The 22556-nt window shown below is 42.6% G+C and overlaps 1 protein-coding gene across 4 annotated transcripts in view; it reads right to left on the reverse strand.

The window, feature by feature from the left end:
* The window catches only part of mthfd1l (methylenetetrahydrofolate dehydrogenase (NADP+ dependent) 1 like), an 84430-nt gene that overhangs the window by 56190 nt on the left and 5684 nt on the right, over positions 1-22556 (reverse strand). For 2 of the 4 annotated variants that reach the window (XM_021600758.3, XM_021600760.3), the window contains exons 9-17: positions 22394-22550; positions 21981-22154; positions 18260-18396; positions 17942-17988; positions 17030-17137; positions 16002-16076; positions 14683-14785; positions 5228-5304; positions 154-294 (exon numbers count right to left, since the gene is read on the reverse strand). In XM_021600758.3, the coding sequence (XP_021456433.3) occupies positions 154-294; positions 5228-5304; positions 14683-14785; positions 16002-16076; positions 17030-17137; positions 17942-17988; positions 18260-18396; positions 21981-22154; positions 22394-22550 (1019 nt within the window). The remainder of the gene's footprint in view (positions 1-153; positions 295-5227; positions 5305-14682; positions 14786-16001; positions 16077-17029; positions 17138-17941; positions 17989-18259; positions 18397-21980; positions 22155-22393; positions 22551-22556) is intronic. The other 2 variants (XM_021600761.3, XM_021600759.3) reach the window with 1 other exon arrangement.

Raw genomic sequence — 22556 nt, forward strand, 5'->3', positions numbered from 1 at the left:
ACACACACACACACACACACACACACACACACACACACACACACACACACACACACACACCAGGATTGTGGGTTCGATTCCTGGGGCCAACTTTATGTAAAATGTATGCACGCATGATTTTGGATAATGGTATTTATTATATGATTATATTACCAGGTCCTCTGCTGTGACGGGCTGTCCACTGCGGCTGCTGCCCACCACCATACGTCCCAGTCTGGTCTTCATGTCCCCCAGTCCATCAGCCAGGGCCAGGATAGCCATGATCTCACTGGCCACCGCTATGTCAAACTGGGTCTACACAGGGGGAGAGAAACATTGTGTGTATTTACAGACGATATCAAAATCTCAATGGCCACTGCTATGTCAAACTGGGTCTACACAGGAGAGAAATATGTACACACACACACACACACACACACACTAAACACAAACACAGCATCAATGGCCACTGCTATGTCAAACTGGGACTGCACAAGAGAGAGACGAGGGTCATTCCACCTAAAAAAAGCACAAGAAAGAGGGTTGACACCCACCCTTTCAGATTATTTTTCTGAGAAATTAAGCTAATTGATTGGACCCAAATAGGTCATTTTAATTTATACGATTCTGATAATATTCAATAAATATAGTATCCAACATCCAATTCGGACCAAACTTCTTCCTACCAATGAGTAAGACATGAGGAATAAATGTTTAAATAAAAAATAAATCCATGGATCCCCCATGCCAATCCCATCCCAACAACCAGTATACAGCATCAGTTATCTATTTTTGACCAGTAGTATGAAGTTGTGGCTTGGAGTATTGCTTCTCCATACTATGTAATGTATTCCCTATTAATCTGGTGAAATGTTTTTCCCCTGTTCAGAGAAATTAGTAATTGAAGTCACTTGCATTATTTACCATAAAGTAGCGTGAAAGTACCAGGTTTTTTGTTCTGGCTATATTGCCACACTCTTATCCATTCTGCTGGTCTCTTGTGTTTATTAAATAGATAACAACATTTCCTTTGCAACTTTGGATAGAAAACCAATAGATTTGGCTCATTCCGAAAATAAATAGTGTGGTCATCCTCACACATCCTCAAGCCAGACCTCCATGAAAGCAATTCCTTTCTTAGCAACCTACTGATTATTCAACCCAACTCTCCTTTAATAGTCCAACAACTGGCCACTTTCTGAGAGCGCTATCCCAACGCAATTCTCATATGAAGACTTTTCCTACACGTCCAAAGCTTTGGAGAAATGGGCTAGGGACTAAAATATTGTGACATCCCTAATAAGATAGAAGACTGCCATGCAATTAATTATTTTTTTTCAATAAAATGATCAGGAAACATCTCTGTATTTATTGTGACTAGTGACCATTAACTTCTTTGGGACTGGGGGGCAGTATTGAGTAGCATGGATAATAAGGTGCCCAGAGTAAACTGCCTGCTACTCAGGCCCAAAAGCTAGAATATGCATATAATTGGTAGATTTGGATAGAAAACACTGAAGTTTCTAAAACTGTTTGAATGATGTCTGTGAGTATAACAGAACTCATATGGCAGGCAAAAACCAGAGAAAAAACCCAACCAGGAAGTGGGAAATATGAGGTTTGTAGTTTTTCAAGTCATTGCCTATTGGATATACAGTGTCTATGGGGTCATATTGCACTTCCACTAGATGCCAACAGTCTTTAGAACCTTGCTTGAGGCTTCTACTGTGAAGGGGGAGAGAATGAGAGCGGTTTCAACCAGATGTCTGGCAGAGTGCCATGAGCTCAGTCTTATGTGTGCTCGTGACAGCGACCTGTGTTCCAATGCATTAAAGACAAATAAATTCTCCAGTTGAAACATTATTGAAGATTTATGATAAAAACATCCTAAAGATTGATTCTATACCTCGTTTGACATGTTTCTACGAACTGTAATTTGACTCTGAAATTTCGCCTGAACTTGCCTCCTGAGTTTGGATTTGTAAACTAAACGTGCAAACAAAAAGGAGGTATTTGGACATAAATGATGGACTTTATTGAACAAAACAAACACTTATTGAGGAACTGGGATTCCTGGGAGTGCATTCTGATGAAGATGATCAAAGGTAAGTGAATATTTATAATGCCATTTCTAAACTTTGTGACACCTCTCCTTTGGAAAATGGCTGTATGTTTTTCTGTGACTTGGCGCTGACCAAACATAATCGCAAGGTGTGCTTTTTGCCATAAAGCGTTTTTGAAATCTGACACAGCGGTTGCATTACGGAGAAGTTTATCTATATTTCCATGCATAACACTTGTATCTTTTATCAATGTTGGTTATGAGTATTTCTGTCATTTGATGTGGCTCTCTGCACTTTCACCGGATGTTCGGTTTGAGACAATGCATTTCTGACCATAACACACCAATTTCAAATGAGGTTTTTGGACATAAAGATTAACTTTATCGAACAAAACACACATTAATTGTGTAACATGAAGTCCTGTGAGTGCCATTTGATGAAGATCAAAGGTTAGTGATAAATTTAAATCGCTATTTCTGATTTTTTTGAGGGCTCTCCTTGGCTAGAAAATGGCTTTATGGTTTTCTGTGACTAGGTGCTGACCTAACAATCGTTTGGTGTGCTTTCGCCGTAAAGCCTATTTGAAATCGGACACTGTGGCTGGATTTACAAGTGTATCTTTAAAATGGTGTAAAATACTTGTATGTTTGAGGAATTTTAATTATGAAATTTCTGTTGTTTTGAATTTGGCGCCCTGCAATTTCACTGGCTGTTGTCGAGGTGGGACGCTATCCTAGATTAACCAAATTGGATGTTGGGTACTATATTTATTGAATATTATCTGAATCCTATAAATTAAAATGGCCAATTTGAGTGCAATCAATTAGCTTAATTTCTCAGAGATAAAATTCAAATTTCAACAAAATAATGGTTTCAGGAATGGCAATCTTTCTAACTACAGAAAATGCCAGTACAATCTGAGAAGGTGGGTGTCATGGCTTGCTGAAAAGACTCAAGCAACACAAAAATCTTGAGGTGAAATAAGTCAAACTGAATCAGAGAGGGGAATGACGCAGATGGAGTACACACACACAACAGAGAACACTTGAGAGAGAACAGCGGGGGAGCTGAGGGAGGGATAACACACACACACACACACACACACACACACACACACACACACTGACATGTTAACTACTAACATATGAGTCTGATTCCATCCCAGTGGATAAGATTCCAAGCCAGACTGCTTTTCTACAGGGCATTAGGCAATATACATTTTTGTAAACACACATGCAGAGTGAGCAATGTTTCATGGACGTGGCCTAGTTTTCCAAAAGCCTTATCGCGTCAGAGTGATGGGGAAACAATGGAAGGAAGGGCTGTTGTTTATCTTTGTGTGTGTGTGTGTGTCAAGGATATTGTAGTAAACATATAACTTTTTTTTTTGCAAACTGAAATAAAATGATTAACCCGTTTGAAAAACTGAATGAATCCTCTTCCTTTTTTTATGGTATTTATTCTTTGGTAAAAAAATCTAATGTGGTTTTCAAGCATTTTTTCAAATGGGTTTTTCCAGCCTCTGAATCTGGGGGGGCACATTGAGATTGACTTCATGATTTAAAGACTCAGTGAGACGATGTTGCAACGAGCAGCACCCAAAATTTCTACTACTGTTTACTTCGTGCATCTACGACATCTCGCCGAGTCTACCTCAGCCTGTCGGCATCTCGCCGAGTCTACCTCAGCCTGTCGGCATCTCGCCGAGTCTACCTCAGCCTGTCGGCATCTCGCCGAGTCTACCTCAGCCTGTCGGCATCTCGCCGAGTCTACCTCAGCCTGTCGTATTCAAACTTTCAGCGGGGATCCCATTTATTTAGCCAGAATTTCTGGCGACCCTACCCCAACTCCACAATTTTGTTGATTCTGCTGCAATTCCCCACTATGGGTCACAACCCCGACGTTGAATAGCACTGCCTAATGCATTACTGCCCCACAGTGGCAAGATGTTATCCCCAAAAACACAAATTATACAACACATAAATGGCTCCGAGCCTCCCATGCATAGGCTACTTTCTGTCCCTTACATTAAAACTGAAAATAAATATAAAAACGAAATAGTAAATCAGATCTGAACTGAAACTAACCTGATTTTCAAATAGAAACCTTAACACTAATAAAACCACAAAACTATAATAACCTTGGTATTGCGTGTGTGTGCGCCTGCGCGAGAAAGATACATTGTAAAAGATAAATTACATTAACCACACCGACACAACCGCATCGTTAACCACACCGACACAACCGCATCGTTAACCACACCGACACAACCGCATCGTTAACCACACCGACACAACCGCATCGTTAACCACACCGACACAACCGCATCGTTAACCACACCGACACAACCACATCGTTAATCACACCGACACAACCGCATCGTTAACCACACCGACACAACCGCATCGTTAACCATACCGACAACCCATCGCCAGAGTAAAGGCATTAGGCATTTGGACATTTTCTAATACCCCTCCCGATGCTAAGGCCCTGGGGGGCTATAGAATGCACCACTGGATGAGTGATGAGAGGATGAAAGAGGGAGGGAACGGTGGAGGGACATAAACATAAGCATATGCTTGCTAACGATCCAGGAGAGGACAGTATTTTCTGCTTTCAACATTTGCTTTCACTTAAGGTGCTTGCTTCCCATTGAGGGAAGTGTGTTTATTAGCAGGATTTCATTTAGCCCTCATTAATACTGACAGTTACTGACACACCAACACAATTAATTGTGGAAGGCGAGGGGGGGGGGGGGGTCTGTCTCTGTGTGTGTATATTGTGTGTACACGCCAGTCTTTGACGCCATGTCTCAACGATGTGTGTGCACATACTGTATGCACACCTGTTGATAATATGTGGAGTAACCAAAAATGTAATTTACCCCCAATTACAGCGTAAATGCTTGAGCACCGACCATTGAGCCAAACTGGAAGTAATCAGTAAATGAAGGTGTCTAAATGAGTGGTTGGTGGTACATTAGCCAAGACAATGGCCATTAAGATGCCTACATTTTTTATTTATGTATTTACTTTAAGCGACTGAGATTCTACTTGTAATGAAAAGCACCATATAAAATTAAATACATTATTAATCAGTGAGTTATCACTCAGGTCATACACATAATCACGTGGTTATAATGTACATAACATTTTAAAGATATACTGTACATAGATATAACATACCTCTCGCACATGTCCTTTCTCAGTGCTGGCCTGTCCTACAGTTATCTTCCTCAGGAAACGATCGTTGGTATCAACCACTACAAGACGAAAAAAAACAACCCCAAAAACATAAATATAGAATACTTATTCATACATTACATCACACTTAAGATTGCAAAAATCCAGGAACATTCCCCAAAAGACTCCTGGAATCAGGATGGAATAAGCACGAAATCCATGAATCTTCCAACCGGGATTCCTGGAAAACCTGGGATTTTTGCAACCCTAATCGCATAAATAAAAAGATTACATCTAAATTAGTGAGCCCCTTCAAAACGTCATAATGTTTCAGTGACATGTGGAAAACATCTGATAGAGGCCAGTTTAACGGTCATTCATAAACATGGACCAGGGAGAGCTTTTAAAACCTGTGTGACCCGCTGGTACACAGTATTGAGTCACGTCCTTTACAACCCAACCCTGGCCTGGTCTGTAAAACCCATTTGGACAGTAAACAGTATTAAAACACATGTAGGATGGGCCTGTAACTGACACACACGACCTAAAGAGACCTCTGGATGACCAGCGCCAGCCAAGAAAAAACACGCATTTCTCAGACTGGAAATAAACACGTTCTCACAGACATAATTAAGACACATGCTCCCAAGTGGCGCAGCGGTCTAAGGCACTGCATCTCAGTGCTAGAGGTGTCACTACAGACCCTGGTTTGATGCCAGGCTGTATCACAACCAGCCATGATTGGGAGTCCCATAGGGCGGCGCACAATTGGCACAGCATCGTCCGGGTTAGGGTTTGGCTGGGGTAGGCAGGCTAAATAAAAATGTAAAGGCTAAATAAAAATGTAATTGAAAAAGTATAAATTGATAAAGGTAGGCCTATTCAATTCACTAAACGTTTTTATTTAACCTTTATTTAACCAGGTAGGCCAGTTGAGAACAAGTTGCAAATTTCAACTGCGACCTGGCCAAGATAAAGCAAAGCAGTGCGACAAAAACAACAGAGTTACACAAACAAACGTACAGTCAATAACACAAAAGAAAAATCGAAATATCGAGATATAAAACTCCAGCTTCTGAGATTTTTGCAATTCGTTCCAGTCATTGGCAGCAGAGAACTGGAAGGAAAGGCGGCCAAATAAGTGTTGCTTTGGGGATGACCAGTGCAATATACCTGCTGGAGAGCGTGCTACAGGTGGGTGTTGCTATGGTGACCAGTGAGCTGAGTTAAGGCTTGGCTTTACCTAGCAAAGACTTATAGATGAACTGGAGCCAGTGGGTTTGGATATGTAGTGAGAGCCAGCCAACAAGAGCATACAGGTCGCAGTGGTGGGTAGTATATGGGGCTTTGGTGATAAAACAGATGGCACAGTGATCGCAAATTGGATGTAGTCTGAGAAGAGTGTTGGGGCTATTTTGTAAATGACATTGCCGAAGTCAAGGATGGGTAGGATAGTCAGTTTTACGAGGGTATGTTTGGCGGCATGAGTGAAGGAGGCTTTGTTGCGAAAGAGGAAGCAGATTCTAGATTCAATTTTGGATTGGAGATGCTTAATGTGAGTCTGGAAGGAGAGTTTAGTCTAACCAGACACCTAGGTATTGGTAGTTGTCCACATATTCTAGGTCAGAACCATCGAGAGCAGTGACGCTAATCTGGCGGGAGGGTGCGGGCAGCAATCGGTTGAAGAGCATGCACTTAGTTTTACTAGCATTTAAAAGCAGTTGGAGGCCAAGGAAGGAGTGTTGTATGGTGTTGAAGCTCGCTTGGAGGTGTGTTAGCACAGTGTCTAAAGAAGGCCAGATGTATACAGAATGGTGTCGTCTGTGTAGAAGTGGATCAGAGAATCACCCGCAGCAAGAGCGACATCATTGATATATACAGAGAAAAGAATCAGCCCGAGAATTGAGCCCTGTGGCACCCCCATAGAGACTGCCAGAGGTCCGGACAACAGGCCCTCCGATTTGACACACTGAACTCGATCTGAGAAGTAGTTGGTGAACCAGGTGAGGCAGTCATTTGGGAAGCCAAGGCTATTGACTCTGCCGATAAGAGTGCGGTGATTAACAGAGTCGAAAGCCTTGGCCAGGTTGATTAAGACAGTACTGTGCAGCCGTCTCTTATTGATGGCAGTTATGATATTGTGTAGGACCTTGAGCGTGGCTGAGGTGCACCCATGACCATTTCGGAAACCAGATTGCATAGTGGAAAAGGTACAGTGGGATTCGAAATGGTCGGTGATCTGTTTATTAACTTGGCTTTCGAAGATTTTAAAAGGGCAGGATGGATATAGGTCTATAACAGTTTGGGTTTAGAGTGTCTCCCCCTTTGAAGAGGGGGATGACCACGGCAGCTTTCAAATCGTTGGGGATCTCAGACAATACGAAAGACAGGTTGAATAGCCTAGTAATAGGGGATGCAACAATTTTGGCAGATAATTTTAGAAAGAGGGTACAGATTGTCTAGCCCAGATGATTTGTAGGGATCCAGATTTTGCAGTTCTTTCAGAACATCAGCTGTTTGGATTTGGGTGAAGGAGAAGCGGGTGGGTATAGGCAAGTTGCTGTAGGGGGTGCTGAAATGTTGGCCAGGGTAGGGGTAGCCAGGTGGAAAGCATGGCCAGCCGTGGAAGAATACTTATTGAAATTATTGATTATCGTAGATTTATTGGTGGTGACAGTGTTTCCTATCCTCAGTGCAGTGGGCAGCTAGGAAGAGGGGCTCTTATTCTCCATGGACTTTAGTGTCCCAAAACTGTTTGGAATTAGTGCTACAGGAATCGAATTTCTGTTTGAAAAAGCTAACCTTAGCTTTCCTAACTGAATGAATATATTGGTTCCGGACTTCCCTGAAAAGTTGCATATCACGGGGGGTATTCGATGCTAATACAGAACGCCACAGAATGTTCATGTGCTGGTCAAGGGCAGTCAAGTCTGGGGTGAACCAAGGGCTATATCTGTTCTTAGTTTTACATTTTTTGAATGGGCCATGCTTATTTAAGATGGAGAGGAAAGCACTTTTAAAGAGCAACCAGGCATCCTCTACTCACGGGACGAGGTCAATATCCTTCCAGGATACCCGGGCCAGGTCGATTAGAAAGGCCTGCTCACTGAAGTGTTTTAGGGAGCGATTGACAGTAATGAGGGGTGGTCGTTTGACCGCGGACACAGTATGCATGCAGGCAATGAGGCAGTGATCGCTGAGATCCTGGTGGAAGAGAGCAGAGGTGTATTTAGAGGGCAGGTGGGTCAGGATGATATCTAAGAGGGTGCCCATGGTTACGGATTTAGGGCTGTACCTGGTAGAATCCTTGATGATTTGTGTGAGATTGAGGGCATCTAGCTTAGATTGTAGGACGGCCGGGGTGTTAAGCATGTCCCAGTTTAGGTCACCTAACAGTACGAACTCTGAAGATAGATGGGGGTGGCGAGCAATTCACATATGGTGTCCAGGGCACAACTGGGGGCCGAGGGGGGGTCTATAACAAGCGGCAACGGTGAGAGACTTGTTTCTGGAAAGGTGGATTTTTAAAAGTAGAAGCGCTCGAATTGTTTGGGCACAGACCTGGATAGTATGACAGAATTCTGCAGGCTAACTCCGCCCCCTTTGGCAGTTCTATCTTGTCGGAAAATGTTATAGTTAGGGATGGAAATTTCAGGATTTTGTGGCCTTCTTAAGCCAGGATTCAGACGCGGCTAGGACATCTGGGTTGGCGGAGGCTTCTAATGAGGCTTTTGCGGTTACAGAAGTCAACAAATGAGAGGGCCTGGGGAATGGGAGTGATGCTGGGGGCTGCAGGGATTAAACTCCATCACCAGAGGAACAAAGGCGGTAGGATAAGAGTACGGCTAAAGGCTAAAAGAACTGGTCGTCTAGTGCGTTCAGAACAGAGTACAAGGAGCAGGTTTCTGGGCGCGGAAGAATAGATTCAAGGCATAATGTATGGTAGGATGTGAGTACAGTGGAGGTAAGCCTAGGCATTGAGTGACGATGTGAGAGGTTTTGTTTCTAGAGGCACCATTTAAGCCAGGTGCGGTCACCGCATGTGTGGGGGGTGACTTATTTGAAGTTATGAACTTGGAAACATGCATGACTGATTACATTTTAATGAAATAATGGAACATTAGAACGTGGAAGAGACTAAGTGCCAATAGAGAAGAGGTGAGTTCTTTAGGTCTCACTCAACAGTGTGGTCATCGATATGCATTAGGTGCGTAACTCATCCACCCAAACAGCTAGCACCATCAAAACAAGGGATATTGGCCAAATTAACATGTCCTTAAAAACAGCCTATAACTAATTACAAAAACACTATTCCTTGTGTTTTGATCTGTACATATATATTTTTGAACCTTTATTTAACTAGGCAAGTCAGTTAAGAACAAATTCTTATTTTTAATGACGGCCTCGGAACAGTGGGTTAACTGCCTTGTTCAGGGGCAGAACGACAGATTTTTACCTTGTCAGCTCAGGGTTTCGATCTTGCAACCTTTCGGTTACTAGTCCAACGCTCTAACCACTAAGCTACCTGCCGCCAAACTGTATAGCCTATTGTTTGCAAAAAAACAAACAAAAAAAAAAGCCATCTCTCAGACTGGCCAATAAAAAGGAAAAAATATAAGATGGACAAAAGAACACAGACACTGAACAGAGGAACTATGCCTAGAAGGCCAGCATCCCCGAGTCGCCTCTATAATTGATGTTGAGACTGGTGTTTTGTGGGTACTTTGCGTGCACCCCGCTAACTAGCTAGCCATTTCACATCGCTTACACCAGACTAATCTCAGGAGTTGATAGGCTTGAAGTCATAAACAGCCGCTGGCAAACGCACAAAAGTGCTGTTTGAATGAATGCTTACGAGTCTGCTGGTGCCTACCATCGCTCAGTCAGACTGCTCTATCAAATCATAGAGTTAGTTATAACATGATAACACACAGAAATACGAGCCTTAGGTCCTTAATATGGCCAAATCCAGAAACTACCATCTCGAAAACAAGACGTTTATTCTTTCAGTGAAATACGGAACCGTTCCGTATTTTATCTAACGGGTGGACTCCATAAGTCTAAATACAGTGGGGCAAAAAAGTATTTAGTCAGCCACCAATTGTGCAAGTTATCCCACTTAAAAAGATGAGGCCTGTAATTTATCATAGGTACACTTCAACTATGACAGACAAAATGAGGGAAAAAAAATACAGAAAAACACATTGTAGGATTTTAAATTAATTTATTTGCAAATGATGGTGTAAAATAAAAAACAAAAGTTTCTCAATACTTTGTTATATACCCTTTGTTGGCAATGACAGAGGTCAAACGTTTTCTGTAAGTCTTCACAAGGTTTTCACACACTGTTGCTGGTATTTTGGCCCATTCCTCCATGCAGATCTCCTCTAGAGCAGTGATGTTTTGGGGCTGTAGCTGGGCAACACGGACTTTCAACTCCCTCCAAAGATCTTCTATGAGGTTGAGATCTGTAGACTGGCTAGGCTACTCCAGGACCTTGAAATGCTTCTTACGAAGCCACTCCTTCGTTGCCAGGGCGGTGTGTTTGGGATCATTGCCATGCTGAAAGACCCAGCCACGTTTCATCTTCAATGCCCTTGCTGATGGAAGGAGGTTTTCACTCAAAATCTCACGATACATGGCCCCATTCATTCTTTCCTTTACACGGATCAGTCGTCCTGGTCCCTTTGCAGAAAAACAGCACCAAAGCATGATGTTTCCACCCCCATGCTTCACAGTAGGTATGGTGTTCTTTGGATGAAACTCATCATTCTTTGTCCTCCAAACACGATGAGTTGAGTTTTTACCAAAAAGTTATATTTTGGTTTCATCTGACCATATGACATTCTCCCAATCTTCTTCTGGATTATCCAAATGCTCTCTAGCAAACTTCAGATGGGCCTGGACATGTACTGGCTTAAGCAGGGGGACACATCTGGCACTGCAGGATTTGAGTCCCTGCGGGGTAGTGTGTTACTGATGGTAGGCTTTGTTACTTTGGTCCCAGCTCTCTGCAGGTCATTCACTAGGTCCCCCCGTGTGGTTCTGGGATTTTTGCTCACCGTTCTTGACCCGACGGGGTGAGATCTTGCGTGGAGCCCCAGATCGAGGGAGATTATCAGTGGTCTTTTATGTCTTCCATTTCCTAATAATTGCTCTCACAGTTGATTTCTTTAAACCAAGCTGCTTACCTATTGCAGATTCAGTCTTCCCAGCAGGTCTACAATTTTGTTTCTGGTGTCCTTTGACAGCTCTTTGGTATTGGCCATAGTGGAGTTTGGAGTGTGACTGTTTGAGGTTGTGGACAGGTGCCATTAATACAGGTAACGTGGAGTGGAGGACAGAGGAGCCTCTTAAAGAAGTTGTTACAGGTCTGTGAGAGCCAGAAATCTTGCTTGTTTGTAGGTGACCAAATACTTATTTTCCACCATCATTTGCAAATAAATTCATAAAAAATCGTACAATGTGATTTTCTGGATTTTTTTTCTCTCATTTTGTCTGTCATAGTTGAAGTGTACCTATGGAGAAAATGACAGGCCTCATCTTTTTAAGTGGGAGAACTTGCACAATTGGTGGCTGACTAAATACTTTTCTGCCCCACTGTATTCCTGTTACATTGCACAACCATCAATGTTATGTCATAATTATGTAAAATTCTGGCAAATTAGGCGGCCCAAACTGTTGCATATACCCTGACTCTGCGTGCAATGAACGCAAGAGAAGTGACACAATTTCACCTGGTTAATATTGCCTGCTAACCTGGATTTCTTTTAGCTAAATATGCAGGTTTAAAAATATATACTTCTGTGTATTGATTTTAAGGAAGCCATTGATGTTTATGGTTAGGTACACATTGGAGCAACGATACGCACCGCATCGATTATATGCAACGCAGGACACGCTAGATAAACTAGTAATATCATCAACCATGTGTAGTTAACTAGTGGTTATGATTGATTGATTGTTTTTTATAGCTCCTCAGGCTCAGTTGCTAATATATGCATATTATTAGTAGTATTGGATAGAAAACACTCCAAAGTTTCCAAAACTGTCTAAATATTGTCTGTGAGTATAACAGAACTGATATTGCAGGCGAAACCCTGAGGAAAATCAAAGCAGGAAGTGGCTTCTATTTTGAAAACTCCATGTTCCATAGCCTCCCTTTGCTCCATTTAAAGGGATATGAACCAGATTCCTTTTCATATCGCTTCCTCAAGGTGTCAAAAGTCTTCAGACATAGTTTCAGGCTTTTATTTTGAAAAATTAGCCAGAACGATAACATCGCGTCAAGTGGTCACATGAGTTTCTCACACAATAGAGTTTGGATAGGTATTGCTTTTCCCTCTCCTACGGTGAAAGACATTTGCAGCTGATATACTATCGATTATATATTTTAAAAACAACCTGAGGATTGATTATAAAAAACGTTTGACATGTTTCTGTGAACATAATGGAAACTATTTGGAATTTGTCTGCGTTGTTGTGACCACTCTTTCCTGTGGATTTCTGAACATAACGCGACAAACAAACGGAGGTATTTTGGATCTAAAAATAATCTTTATGGAACAAAAGTAACATTTGTTGTGTAACTGGGAGTCTTGTGAGTGAAAACATCCGAAGATCAAAGGTAAACGATTAATTTGATTGCTTTTCTGATTTTCGTGACCAAGTTACCTGATGCTAAGTGTACTTAATGTTTTATCGTGCGATCGATAAACTTACACAAACGCTTGGATTGCTTTCGCTGTAAAGCATAATTTCAAAATCTGAGACGACAGGTGGATTAACAAAAGGCTAAGCTGTGTTTTCCTATATTGCACTTGTGATTTCATGAATATAAATATTTATAGTAATATTTATTGTATGTAGCGCTATGCTATTGTTGACACTCAACTTGTTATGGCTGCAATCCCGATATCAGGATAACTGTAAGGTTGCAAGATTGAATCCCCCAAGCTGACAAGGTAAAAATCTGTCATTCTGCCACTGAACGAGACAGATAACCCACCGTTCCGAGGCCGTCATTGAAAATAAGAATGTGTTCTTAACTGACTTGCCTAGTTAAATAAAAGGTGTTAAAAAAAATATAGATATATATATATATTTTTTTATTAAATCGGCCAAATCGGTGTCCAAAAATACCGATTTCCGATTGTTATGAAAACCTGAAATCGGCCCTAATTAAATCGGCCATTCCGATTAATCGGTCGACCTCTAGTCCACTCATTAAATGCACTCTTTCTGCATTGTGAAGAGGGAAAACCCAGATATTCACAAAGTTTGTGATTAATGACAGGTTGTTTCCTCATGCAAAATAGATTTGAGGCTTAAAATTCAATTAATAAGCTGCTTAATTTTAGGGGTTTAGTGAAGGCGGGTCATTTTTGACCCTTAGGAGTATTAAGAATGTTAAGACTACACAAGGGTTAAAGAACTGTTTTGGATTAATACAGTACATTGGCCTACAATAACAACAATGAAATACAATAATAATGATAAAACAAATGATTATAAATACTCCAGAATTGTATCCTAACTGAATAGCGAGTTGTACAGTAGCCCCCATTTAGCCGCGTCAACATTCTTGTCATCTTTGTCCACAACCACTTTTCCATATTTAGGACATTCCCCTGGTAGCAGGAGCTCCAGACTATCATTTTCCCCTGATGGAACTGTTTTTCAGACCGTGGCACCAGCCCATAATTTGGTCAAACTATTTTGTTTATTTTTTCGTGACGCAACAGGATAGTTATACAATCAGAAAACATTTTTTTTTTTCTCCCAGGAAAGGAGTGTCTCGCTTGACACAGCAGCAGGCCCCAGCTAAAAAAGGTACAGGCAGGCAGACACCTTCATTACAGGAAACATGAGGATAATGTACTTACCTTTTGTCCAAATCATGGTTTCAGCCTCCAACCTTTATGTTTTAGTGAGGTTAATGAATGTGCAGCCAGCAACGACGCGACCAATCATTTTTTTTTACTCGCACAGCCAAGTCCGGCATGTAGCCTAGTGGTTAGAGCGTTGGACTAGTAACTGAAAGGTTGCAAGATCGAATCCACAAGCTGACAAGGTAACAATCTGTCTTTCTGCCCCTGAACAAGGCAGGTAACCCACTGTTCCTAGGCCGTCATTGAAAATAAGAATTTGTTCTTAACTGACTTGCCTAGTTAAATAAAGGTTCAAATATATTTTTTAAAGTAAAGGGTTGGTGACTAAAAGGTCACAGTCTGGAGTCCTGCCTTGTAAGCTTTTCACTATAAGCATACTCTCCAACTTTCATTTTAGGCCAAGGCTCCTTTCTTGCTTTCTCTCTCCCAGCAGCACAATTGGCCGGCTACAATTACAATTACCGGCTAACGGAAACCCTGCTCCACCACTCAAATCAACACATTAACCAATCATGTGGGGGGCCTGTAATATGGGAGGGGGGAATAACTGATTGGACAGGGTCCTACCTCTCTGCCAGGTGACCTTGGCGGGGTCGAGGTCGAGACGGACAAAGGAGCTGACCTCCTGGGGCGTGAGAGCACTGGGGTCAATCTCACTGATGCCCAAACGCTAGAGCAGGAGAGAGAGAGAGAAAGAGAAATGATAATGTCAACAACAGTTTATGAATCTTACAGTGGTAAAGCCCGCAGCATAGCACCTGCATCCCACTGCTGGCAGACCTCTGAAGCTAAGAAGGGTTAGTCCCTGGATGGGAGGCCAGATGCTACTGGAAGTAGAGTTTGAGGGCCAGTAGGAGGCACTCTTTCCTCTGGTCCAAAAAAAAGTATATCCCAGGTTAGTGATTGGGGTCATTGCCCTGTGTAGGGCACCGTGTTTTAAACGGGTGTCCTGACTCTCTGTTGTCACTAAAGATCGGGTGTCCTGGCCATAATTCCCAATCTGATCTGGCCCCTCATACCATCATTGCCACCTAATCATCCCCGGCTACCAATTGGCTCATTCACCCCTCCTCTCCCCTGTAACTATTCCCCAAGTCTTTGCTGAGAATATGATCTGTCAACTTACCTGGTAAAAAAGACCGTTCAATGAGGTCCAAAAGGCTTAATTTTCCGATCTGACATCTATCTCTTATCCTAGAATTTCCCTGTGATGTCTATCATATCACCTTTCCCAATTAAAGGTAACTACCAAAATAAAGGAAACACTTGAGTAAATGAGGGATACAAAGTGTATTGAAAGCAGGTGATTCAACACAGGTGTGGTTCCTGAGTTAACATTTCTGGCAGAAGACAGACGGATCTTTCATTTATGTCTAGTCCTAGATTACCTTCATTAGACAATTCTTAAGAGACTCCTCCAGTACTTCTCCCTCAAAGCTCTTCCACTCTCTCGGTTTCCCTCCCTCTTCCACATATCTTCAAACGGATGAATATTTCACACCCTCCTGAACTTCACCACTCAAGTCTTCCTCAAGTTGTGTGTTTGTGTCTCTGAGGCTGTGTGCTGGTTCGGAGGACCTCACGCCTCCATCTCCTATCTGTTTGTTATTGTTTAACAGTAAGCCAGACTGCTATCAACACTCCTATAAAAGATCTATGGTAAACCATAGAGTCCTATATTACTCTAACTGTAATCCAAACAGATGAGTGGTGATGTTGAGGGGATAGTGCTGCAGAGTGGGAGGTACTATGAAGGGACTTTGGACGACCAGTATATCAGCTCACTGAGGCTACCTAGTGGAGGTCTTAGGGACATAACTGTGCGAGGTAACTGAACAATAGCCAGTACACATAGGACTTTAGGCAGTGAATTTGGGTGGACTTACACGTAGCCTGGCAATCTGTATGGGAGAGAAGCGCCTGACTCCATTCACTGAGGGGACCAGTCTGCTGTACAGAGCCTGGAGAGATGGAACAGTAGAAGAGAATATATCAAGTGGTGATTTCATAATTCATACACAATATGGAAGTTAAATGGGTCCTGAGACAACATTGTGATCTCACTAGTGTCACATTTAGGCATCTAACAATGCTTTGAAGTGATTTGCATGGAAGAACTTCTTTATACACTGACATATGCCTCCTATACGATGTTCACCTAATAAGGAATTCCCCTCCACCACAAATTGGGGAAAACAAACATGCTTTCCCATTAAACCCCAGTGTGAAAGAGACAACTTAGTTATATAGAAATAACAAAACACGCCGAAAAGCTGGAGTGTTGTTCAATGTACATGTAACCAGGGCAAAAGTCTCGACGTACGAGTCGCAATGCTCCGACAGAGTAATAGAGCCTGCGAGAAGAGCCCTGTGGTTTCAGGCTACTCGGCATGGGAGATTGTGGGGAACCGGTGTCCAGGTAGGCTACAGGTAGTTGTGCGTGGAAAATCGTTATACCATAGGAAAGACATTTAACTCGTTTAGTATAGTCCGTTTAACTCCTCACTACTTGCATCTGTAGAGTACGTTTGTTTGTGTTGTTGGTCATGGCTAGCATAATGTTCCGGTCGGTAGCTAGCTAGCTAGCACTCACATGGCTGCTAGCACCGTCAAGAAAAAGGGCATGAGTCCCTACAATATTATGCTTTTTCAAGTAGTGAAAACGCTCGGGAACAGACGATGTTGAAAAGCAATCTTCAGACATGTGCTTTTCTTAAATTTAGTTTTATAATTGTCTTAAACAAGCAGACAAGAAAATGGAGTTCGAACGTTGCGGCTATCTAATACTACTGGGAATACACTGAAACTATTTACATTGTGATGTTAATATCATTTTTAGGACAACTCTGCATTCTGATGGCATAACTCTCCATTGTGATGTCAGAATCACTCTGAATTATGACATCACTGTCACCTTGTCTTTTTGGGTGGCCTCGTGCAGCATCCGGGCATCAATGGCAGCAGCCACCAGGTTATTGGCTGCAGTGATTGCATGGATATCACCTGTCAAATGGAGGTTGAACTGAGAGAGAGAAGATGGGACAAAGAGAGAGAGAGAGAACGATGGTGGGACAGAGAGACACAGAGAGAGATAAAGGTGGGACAGAGACAAATATATAAAGAAGATGGGACAGAGAGACAGAGAGAGATAAAGGTGGGACAGAGACAAAGATATAAAGAAGATGGGACAGAGACAGAGAGAAGAGTGAGCAAAAAGAGAGCAAGTCATCATATTCAAAAGTGAAATAACTACAGAAGTGAAAACTCAATTTACTGAATTTCATTGAACAGAGTAGAGTTCCATAGAAAACCAAGAGGGAGGATTATATGCAATTTCAATCAGGCTATATGCCATGTCTCATACTGTGACTATGAACTCATGTTGCCCTATACTTGACTGGACCCCCACCTCTGTGACTACACCACGACACACAAAGATCACAGGCCAACAGACTCCATCATGTAGTTTAAATATCCATTTAACAGCCACTGGAGTATTGAGGAGAGAAAGAGAGAGAAGAGGGGGAGTTCAACGGTGCTGGTGTTTGTGTTGAAGGCAGGGAGGCTAGGAGGCTGAAGAGCCTTCTCTGAAGTGTCCGTCTCTCTGACTTTGAAGTCTGACGCCTCCCTCCCCATATCCCTCCCTCCAGCTCTCACCCTCCACCTTGTCTCTTCACGCACACTTTAGTCACAGAGAATGTTATGCACGCCTTGGGGTGTGTGTGTGTGTGTGTGTGTGTGTGTGTATAGTTTAAACATTGGTGTGTTTGTGTAGCCCCTTTGAAGCCGTGGGTCCAGCTGAGAGCTGCCTGTGTGTGTCTCTTACCTCCTCCATAGGGATGACCTGGGCATATCCCCCTCCCGCGGCGCCCCCTAGGGGAACACACAGACAAAACACACAGTGAGAGCGAGACAACAGGCATGAGGGAGACAGGAGTACTGCTGAGCTGTGGACTAAGTAAACTACTCCACCTCCATCCCCTTACAATCTGAAAAAAATATGTTAACAATTAGCGTCATACAGACAACATTCCCATACCATTCTCCTCATAAGAAGCAGATGGATATGTGAACAGATTCATTTATTAGCATAGATATGCTTTCTCTAACATAGATATACGAGTAGAGATCTGCCCTCTCTGACCTTTGACTCCAAAGGTGGGCCCCTGAGAGGGCTGTCTGAGGCAGGCGAAGGAGTTGAGCTTGAGGTGGGCAGAGAGCGCCTGGACCAGGCCAATGACCACCGTGCTCTTACCCTCCCCCAGGGGGGTCGGAGTGATACTGGTGTTGGAGAGAAAAGAGATAACATTAAGAGAAACGTACACACACTAATAGAGTATAGTTCTAGAATGAGGGACTCAAAGCAGGGGGAGTGCATTGGTCTCACACCATCTAATGTGTAGGCTACTGGTCCACTCGTGCTATAATCTAATCAGCAGCACCTCACAGCCCTAACCACATTTAGCCTGTATCCAAGGCAACCAGATTCATTAGTCCAATTGGACTAATTTATGTGACCAATTGGTATCTCGCTGGACATTATAGAGATGAATAAATCAAATATAAAAGTGAGAAACCTGTGAGACCTATTAAAAATGGACTTAAAATGTAATTCTTCTTTTAACCCAATGTTGCTCAGTTTGTGGTAAAAGGTGGGAAAAGAGGGAAGAAAAAGGTAGAGGCACTTTCTCTCTCCCTATCCGGTGAAAACAATTGAGTGAGGCCCCTCAGGGAACAAAGACGGCTCCTTAAGAAGAGCGAGAGTGTGTGTGTGAGACCGAGGGAAGTAAGAGCCGGATAGTGAATCAGTGTGTACAGTGCCTTCAGAAAGTATTCATACCCCTTCACTTATTCCACATTTGTTGTGTTACAGCCTGAATTCAAAATGGATTAAAATGACTTTTTTCCTCACCCATGTACACACACACACCTTCATTTTGACAGAGTGAAAATGTGTTTTCAGAAATGTTTGCAAATTCATTGAAAGCGAAATACAGAAAAATCTTACATAAGCATTCACACCCTACTCAATACATGTTAGAATAAACTTTGGCAGCGATTACAGCTGTGAGTCTTTCTGGGTAAGTCTAAGAGTTTTGCACACCTGGATTGTACAATATTTGGACATTTATTTGTTTATTATTCAAGTTCTGTAAAATTGATAATTTACTAGATAGATTTGCAGTAGATTTAAACCGATTTAAGTCAAAACTCAAACTAGGCCACTCAGGAAAATTCAAATGTCATCTTTGTAAGCAACTCATGTATATTTGGCCTTGTGTTTAAGGTTATTGTCCTGCTGAAAGGTGAATTTCTCTCCCAGTGTCTGGTGCAGACTGAACCAGGTTTTCCTCTAGTATTTAGCCTGTATTTAGCTCTATTCTGTTTATTTTTATCCATTTAAAAAAAAAAGATATATGTATGTAGTTCTTGCCGATGACAAGCATATCCATAACATAATGCAGCCACCACCCTGCTCGAAAACATGAGTGGTACTCAGTGATGTGTTGTATTTGCCCCGGAAAAAAATAAGGTCATAAAGGTCATTTTTTGCAGTTTTACTTTAGTACCTTATTGCAAAAGGGATGCACGTTTCGGAATATTTGTATTCTGTACAGGCTTCCTTTCCACTCTGTCATTTAGCTTAGTATTGTGGAGTAACTACAATGTTCTATCACAGCAATTAAACTATGTAACTGTTTAAAAGTCACCATTGGCCTCATGGTGAAATCCCTGAGCAACTGAGTTAGGAACGACGCCCGTATCTTACTAGTGACTGGGTGTATTGATATACCATCCAAAGTGTAATTAATAACTTCACCATGCTCAAAGGGATATTGAATGTCTGCTTGAAAAAAATTACCCATCAACCAATAGGTGCCCTTCTTTGCGAGGCATTGGATAACCTCCCTGGAATTTGGTTGAATCCACATTTGAAATTCACTGCTCACCTTATAGATAATTGTATGTGTGTGGTACAGAGATGCGGTAGTCATGAGGTAGGTAAAGCTCTGCCTTATATCAGCTCACTGGTCACGATAACACCCACCCGTAGCACGCGCTCCAGCAGGTATATCTCACTGCTCATCCCCAAAGCCAACACCTGCTTTGGCCGCCTTTCCTTCCAGTTCTCTGCTGCCAGGGACTGGAACGAATTGCAAAAATCGCTGAGGCTGGAGACTTATATTTCCCTCACGAACTTTAAACATCAGCTATCCGAGCAGCTAGCTGATCGCTGCAGCTGTACATAACCCATCTGTAAATAGCCCACCCAATCTACCTACCTCATCCCCATATTGTTTTATTGTACTTTTATGCTCTTCTGCACACCAGTATTTCTGCTTGCACATCATCATCTGCTCATCTATCACTCCAGTGTTAATTTGCTAAACTGTAATTACTCTGTTACTATGGCCTGTTTATTGCCTTACCTCCTCACGCCATTTGCACAGTGTATCTAGACTTTCTTTTTTCCCTATTGTGTTATTGACTGTATGCTTGTTTATCCGATGTGTAATTCTGTGTTGTTGTTTGTGTCATACTGCTTTGCGTTTATCTTGGCCAGGTCGCAGTTGTAAATGAGAACTCGTTCTCAACTGGCCTACCTGGTTAAATAAAGGTGTTCTCAACTGGCCCACCTGGTTAAATAAAGGTGTTCTCAACTGGCCCACCTGGTTAAATAAAGGTGTTCTCAACTGGCCCACCTGGTTAAATAAAGGTGTTCTCAACTGGCCCACCTGGTTAAATAAAGGTGTTCTCAACTGGCCCACCTGGTTAAATAAAGGTGTTCTCAACTGGCCCACCTGGTTAAATAAAGGTGTTCTCAACTGGCCCACCTGGTTAAATAAAGGTGTTCTCAACTGGCCCACCTGGTTAAATAAAGGTGTTCTCAACTGGCCCACCTGGTTAAATAAAGGTGAAATAAAAAATAAAATAAATAAAAAGTCATTCAAAAATCATGTTAAACACCATTATTGCACACAGTCCATGCAACTTACTATGTGACTTGTTAAGCACACTTGTACACCTAAACTTATTTAGGCTTGCCATATCAAACGAGTTTAACATTTATTGACTCAAGACATTTCAGCTTTTCATTTTTTATACATTTGTAAATATGTCTCCAAATGTATCTCCACTGACATTAAAAGGGGTATTGTGTGTAGGCCAGTGACACAAAATTGCAGCTGTAACAAAAAAAATGTGGAAAAAGTCAAGGGGTGTGAATATTTCTGAATACACTATGTGTTTATGTGACAGTGTGTGGGAGTGTGTGTGTGTGTAGGCTTGTGGCATTGGGTTGGAGAAAAAAAGAGTGTTTAGCGCATTTGAACCTGTGTGTGTGTGTGTGTGTGTATGTGTGTGTGTGTTGCTGCCGGTCTGCCAGGGGTTGGGGCGAGTGGCAGCAGTGCATTCCTCAGCCAGACACATGAAAGGAGGCAGTGGGGCCTGATCTGTCAGAGCAGCAACGTTCACACACCCTTCAAAGAGGGGCCGGCCCTGACCGCCAGGGGCCCTGACAGGTATGAGGCAAGGCTCCACGGTCTCCTGACCCCTATCCATCTCCAAGAAGGAAAATATATATATATATATTTATATCTTCCTCTCTGTTTCGCCATCTAAAAGAAAAAAAACCTACTGGCAGCTCACTCTCTCTCTCGTAGAATTTGACAAGAGGAAACCCAAACAACCTAGTTCCCAGGCATTTGTAGTAAAACTAACAGTGAGCACATTTCTGTGAGCAGTGTAGTGAGAATAGAGATGGAATCGGGTGGGGGGGGGGGGGGGAGTAGAAATACAAATGTGCAAAGGGGTGAAGTTCAAACTAGAATAAATTCCTTGCCCAGACGGACGGTAAGACTCACCCAGCCACCAACACATATTTCCCATCAGGCTGTTCTCTGAGGCGATCCAGGAGTGAGAGGCGGACCTTAGCTTTGGTTCTGCCATAGGCCTCAGTCTCTTCCTGCAGCAGGCCTATCTCTTGAGCCAGCTGGTCCACAGGCTTAGGGGTCTGGGCACGGGAGATCTCTATGTCACTGTGGAGGAATGGGTGGACAAGTTACCTCAGACCTTATAATACAATATTATCTAAACATCGCTTACAATACTTTTGTGAGATCTCCTACACTTGAGCTGAGGTTTGTCAAGGCAAGAAGAGATGTTGCCTCTCTTAGCATCATTCAAAGGTTGTGCAAATGGGAGCTTTGTGTTTTGTATAGAGGGATGTGGTTAGTTCCTGGGTTGCCCAGTGACACGGGTACGTCCTGGTTCTTACCTGGGTACAGGTGACAGTGGCTGCAGCTTGAGGCTGCGGAGTGTCCAGGGTCTGTACTGTTGTCCCTGGGCCCAACGACTGCTGCTTTGCACCACGTTCTGCATCCGGAGGGCTGCTGTTAGGGGTCCCACTCCAGACATCTCCATTCCATGATCTTCTGAGA

This window comes from Oncorhynchus mykiss, chromosome 4 (genome assembly GCF_057628025.1).
Source record: "Oncorhynchus mykiss isolate SJ-2025 chromosome 4, ASM5762802v1, whole genome shotgun sequence".
Taxonomy (NCBI): domain Eukaryota; kingdom Metazoa; phylum Chordata; class Actinopteri; order Salmoniformes; family Salmonidae; genus Oncorhynchus; species Oncorhynchus mykiss.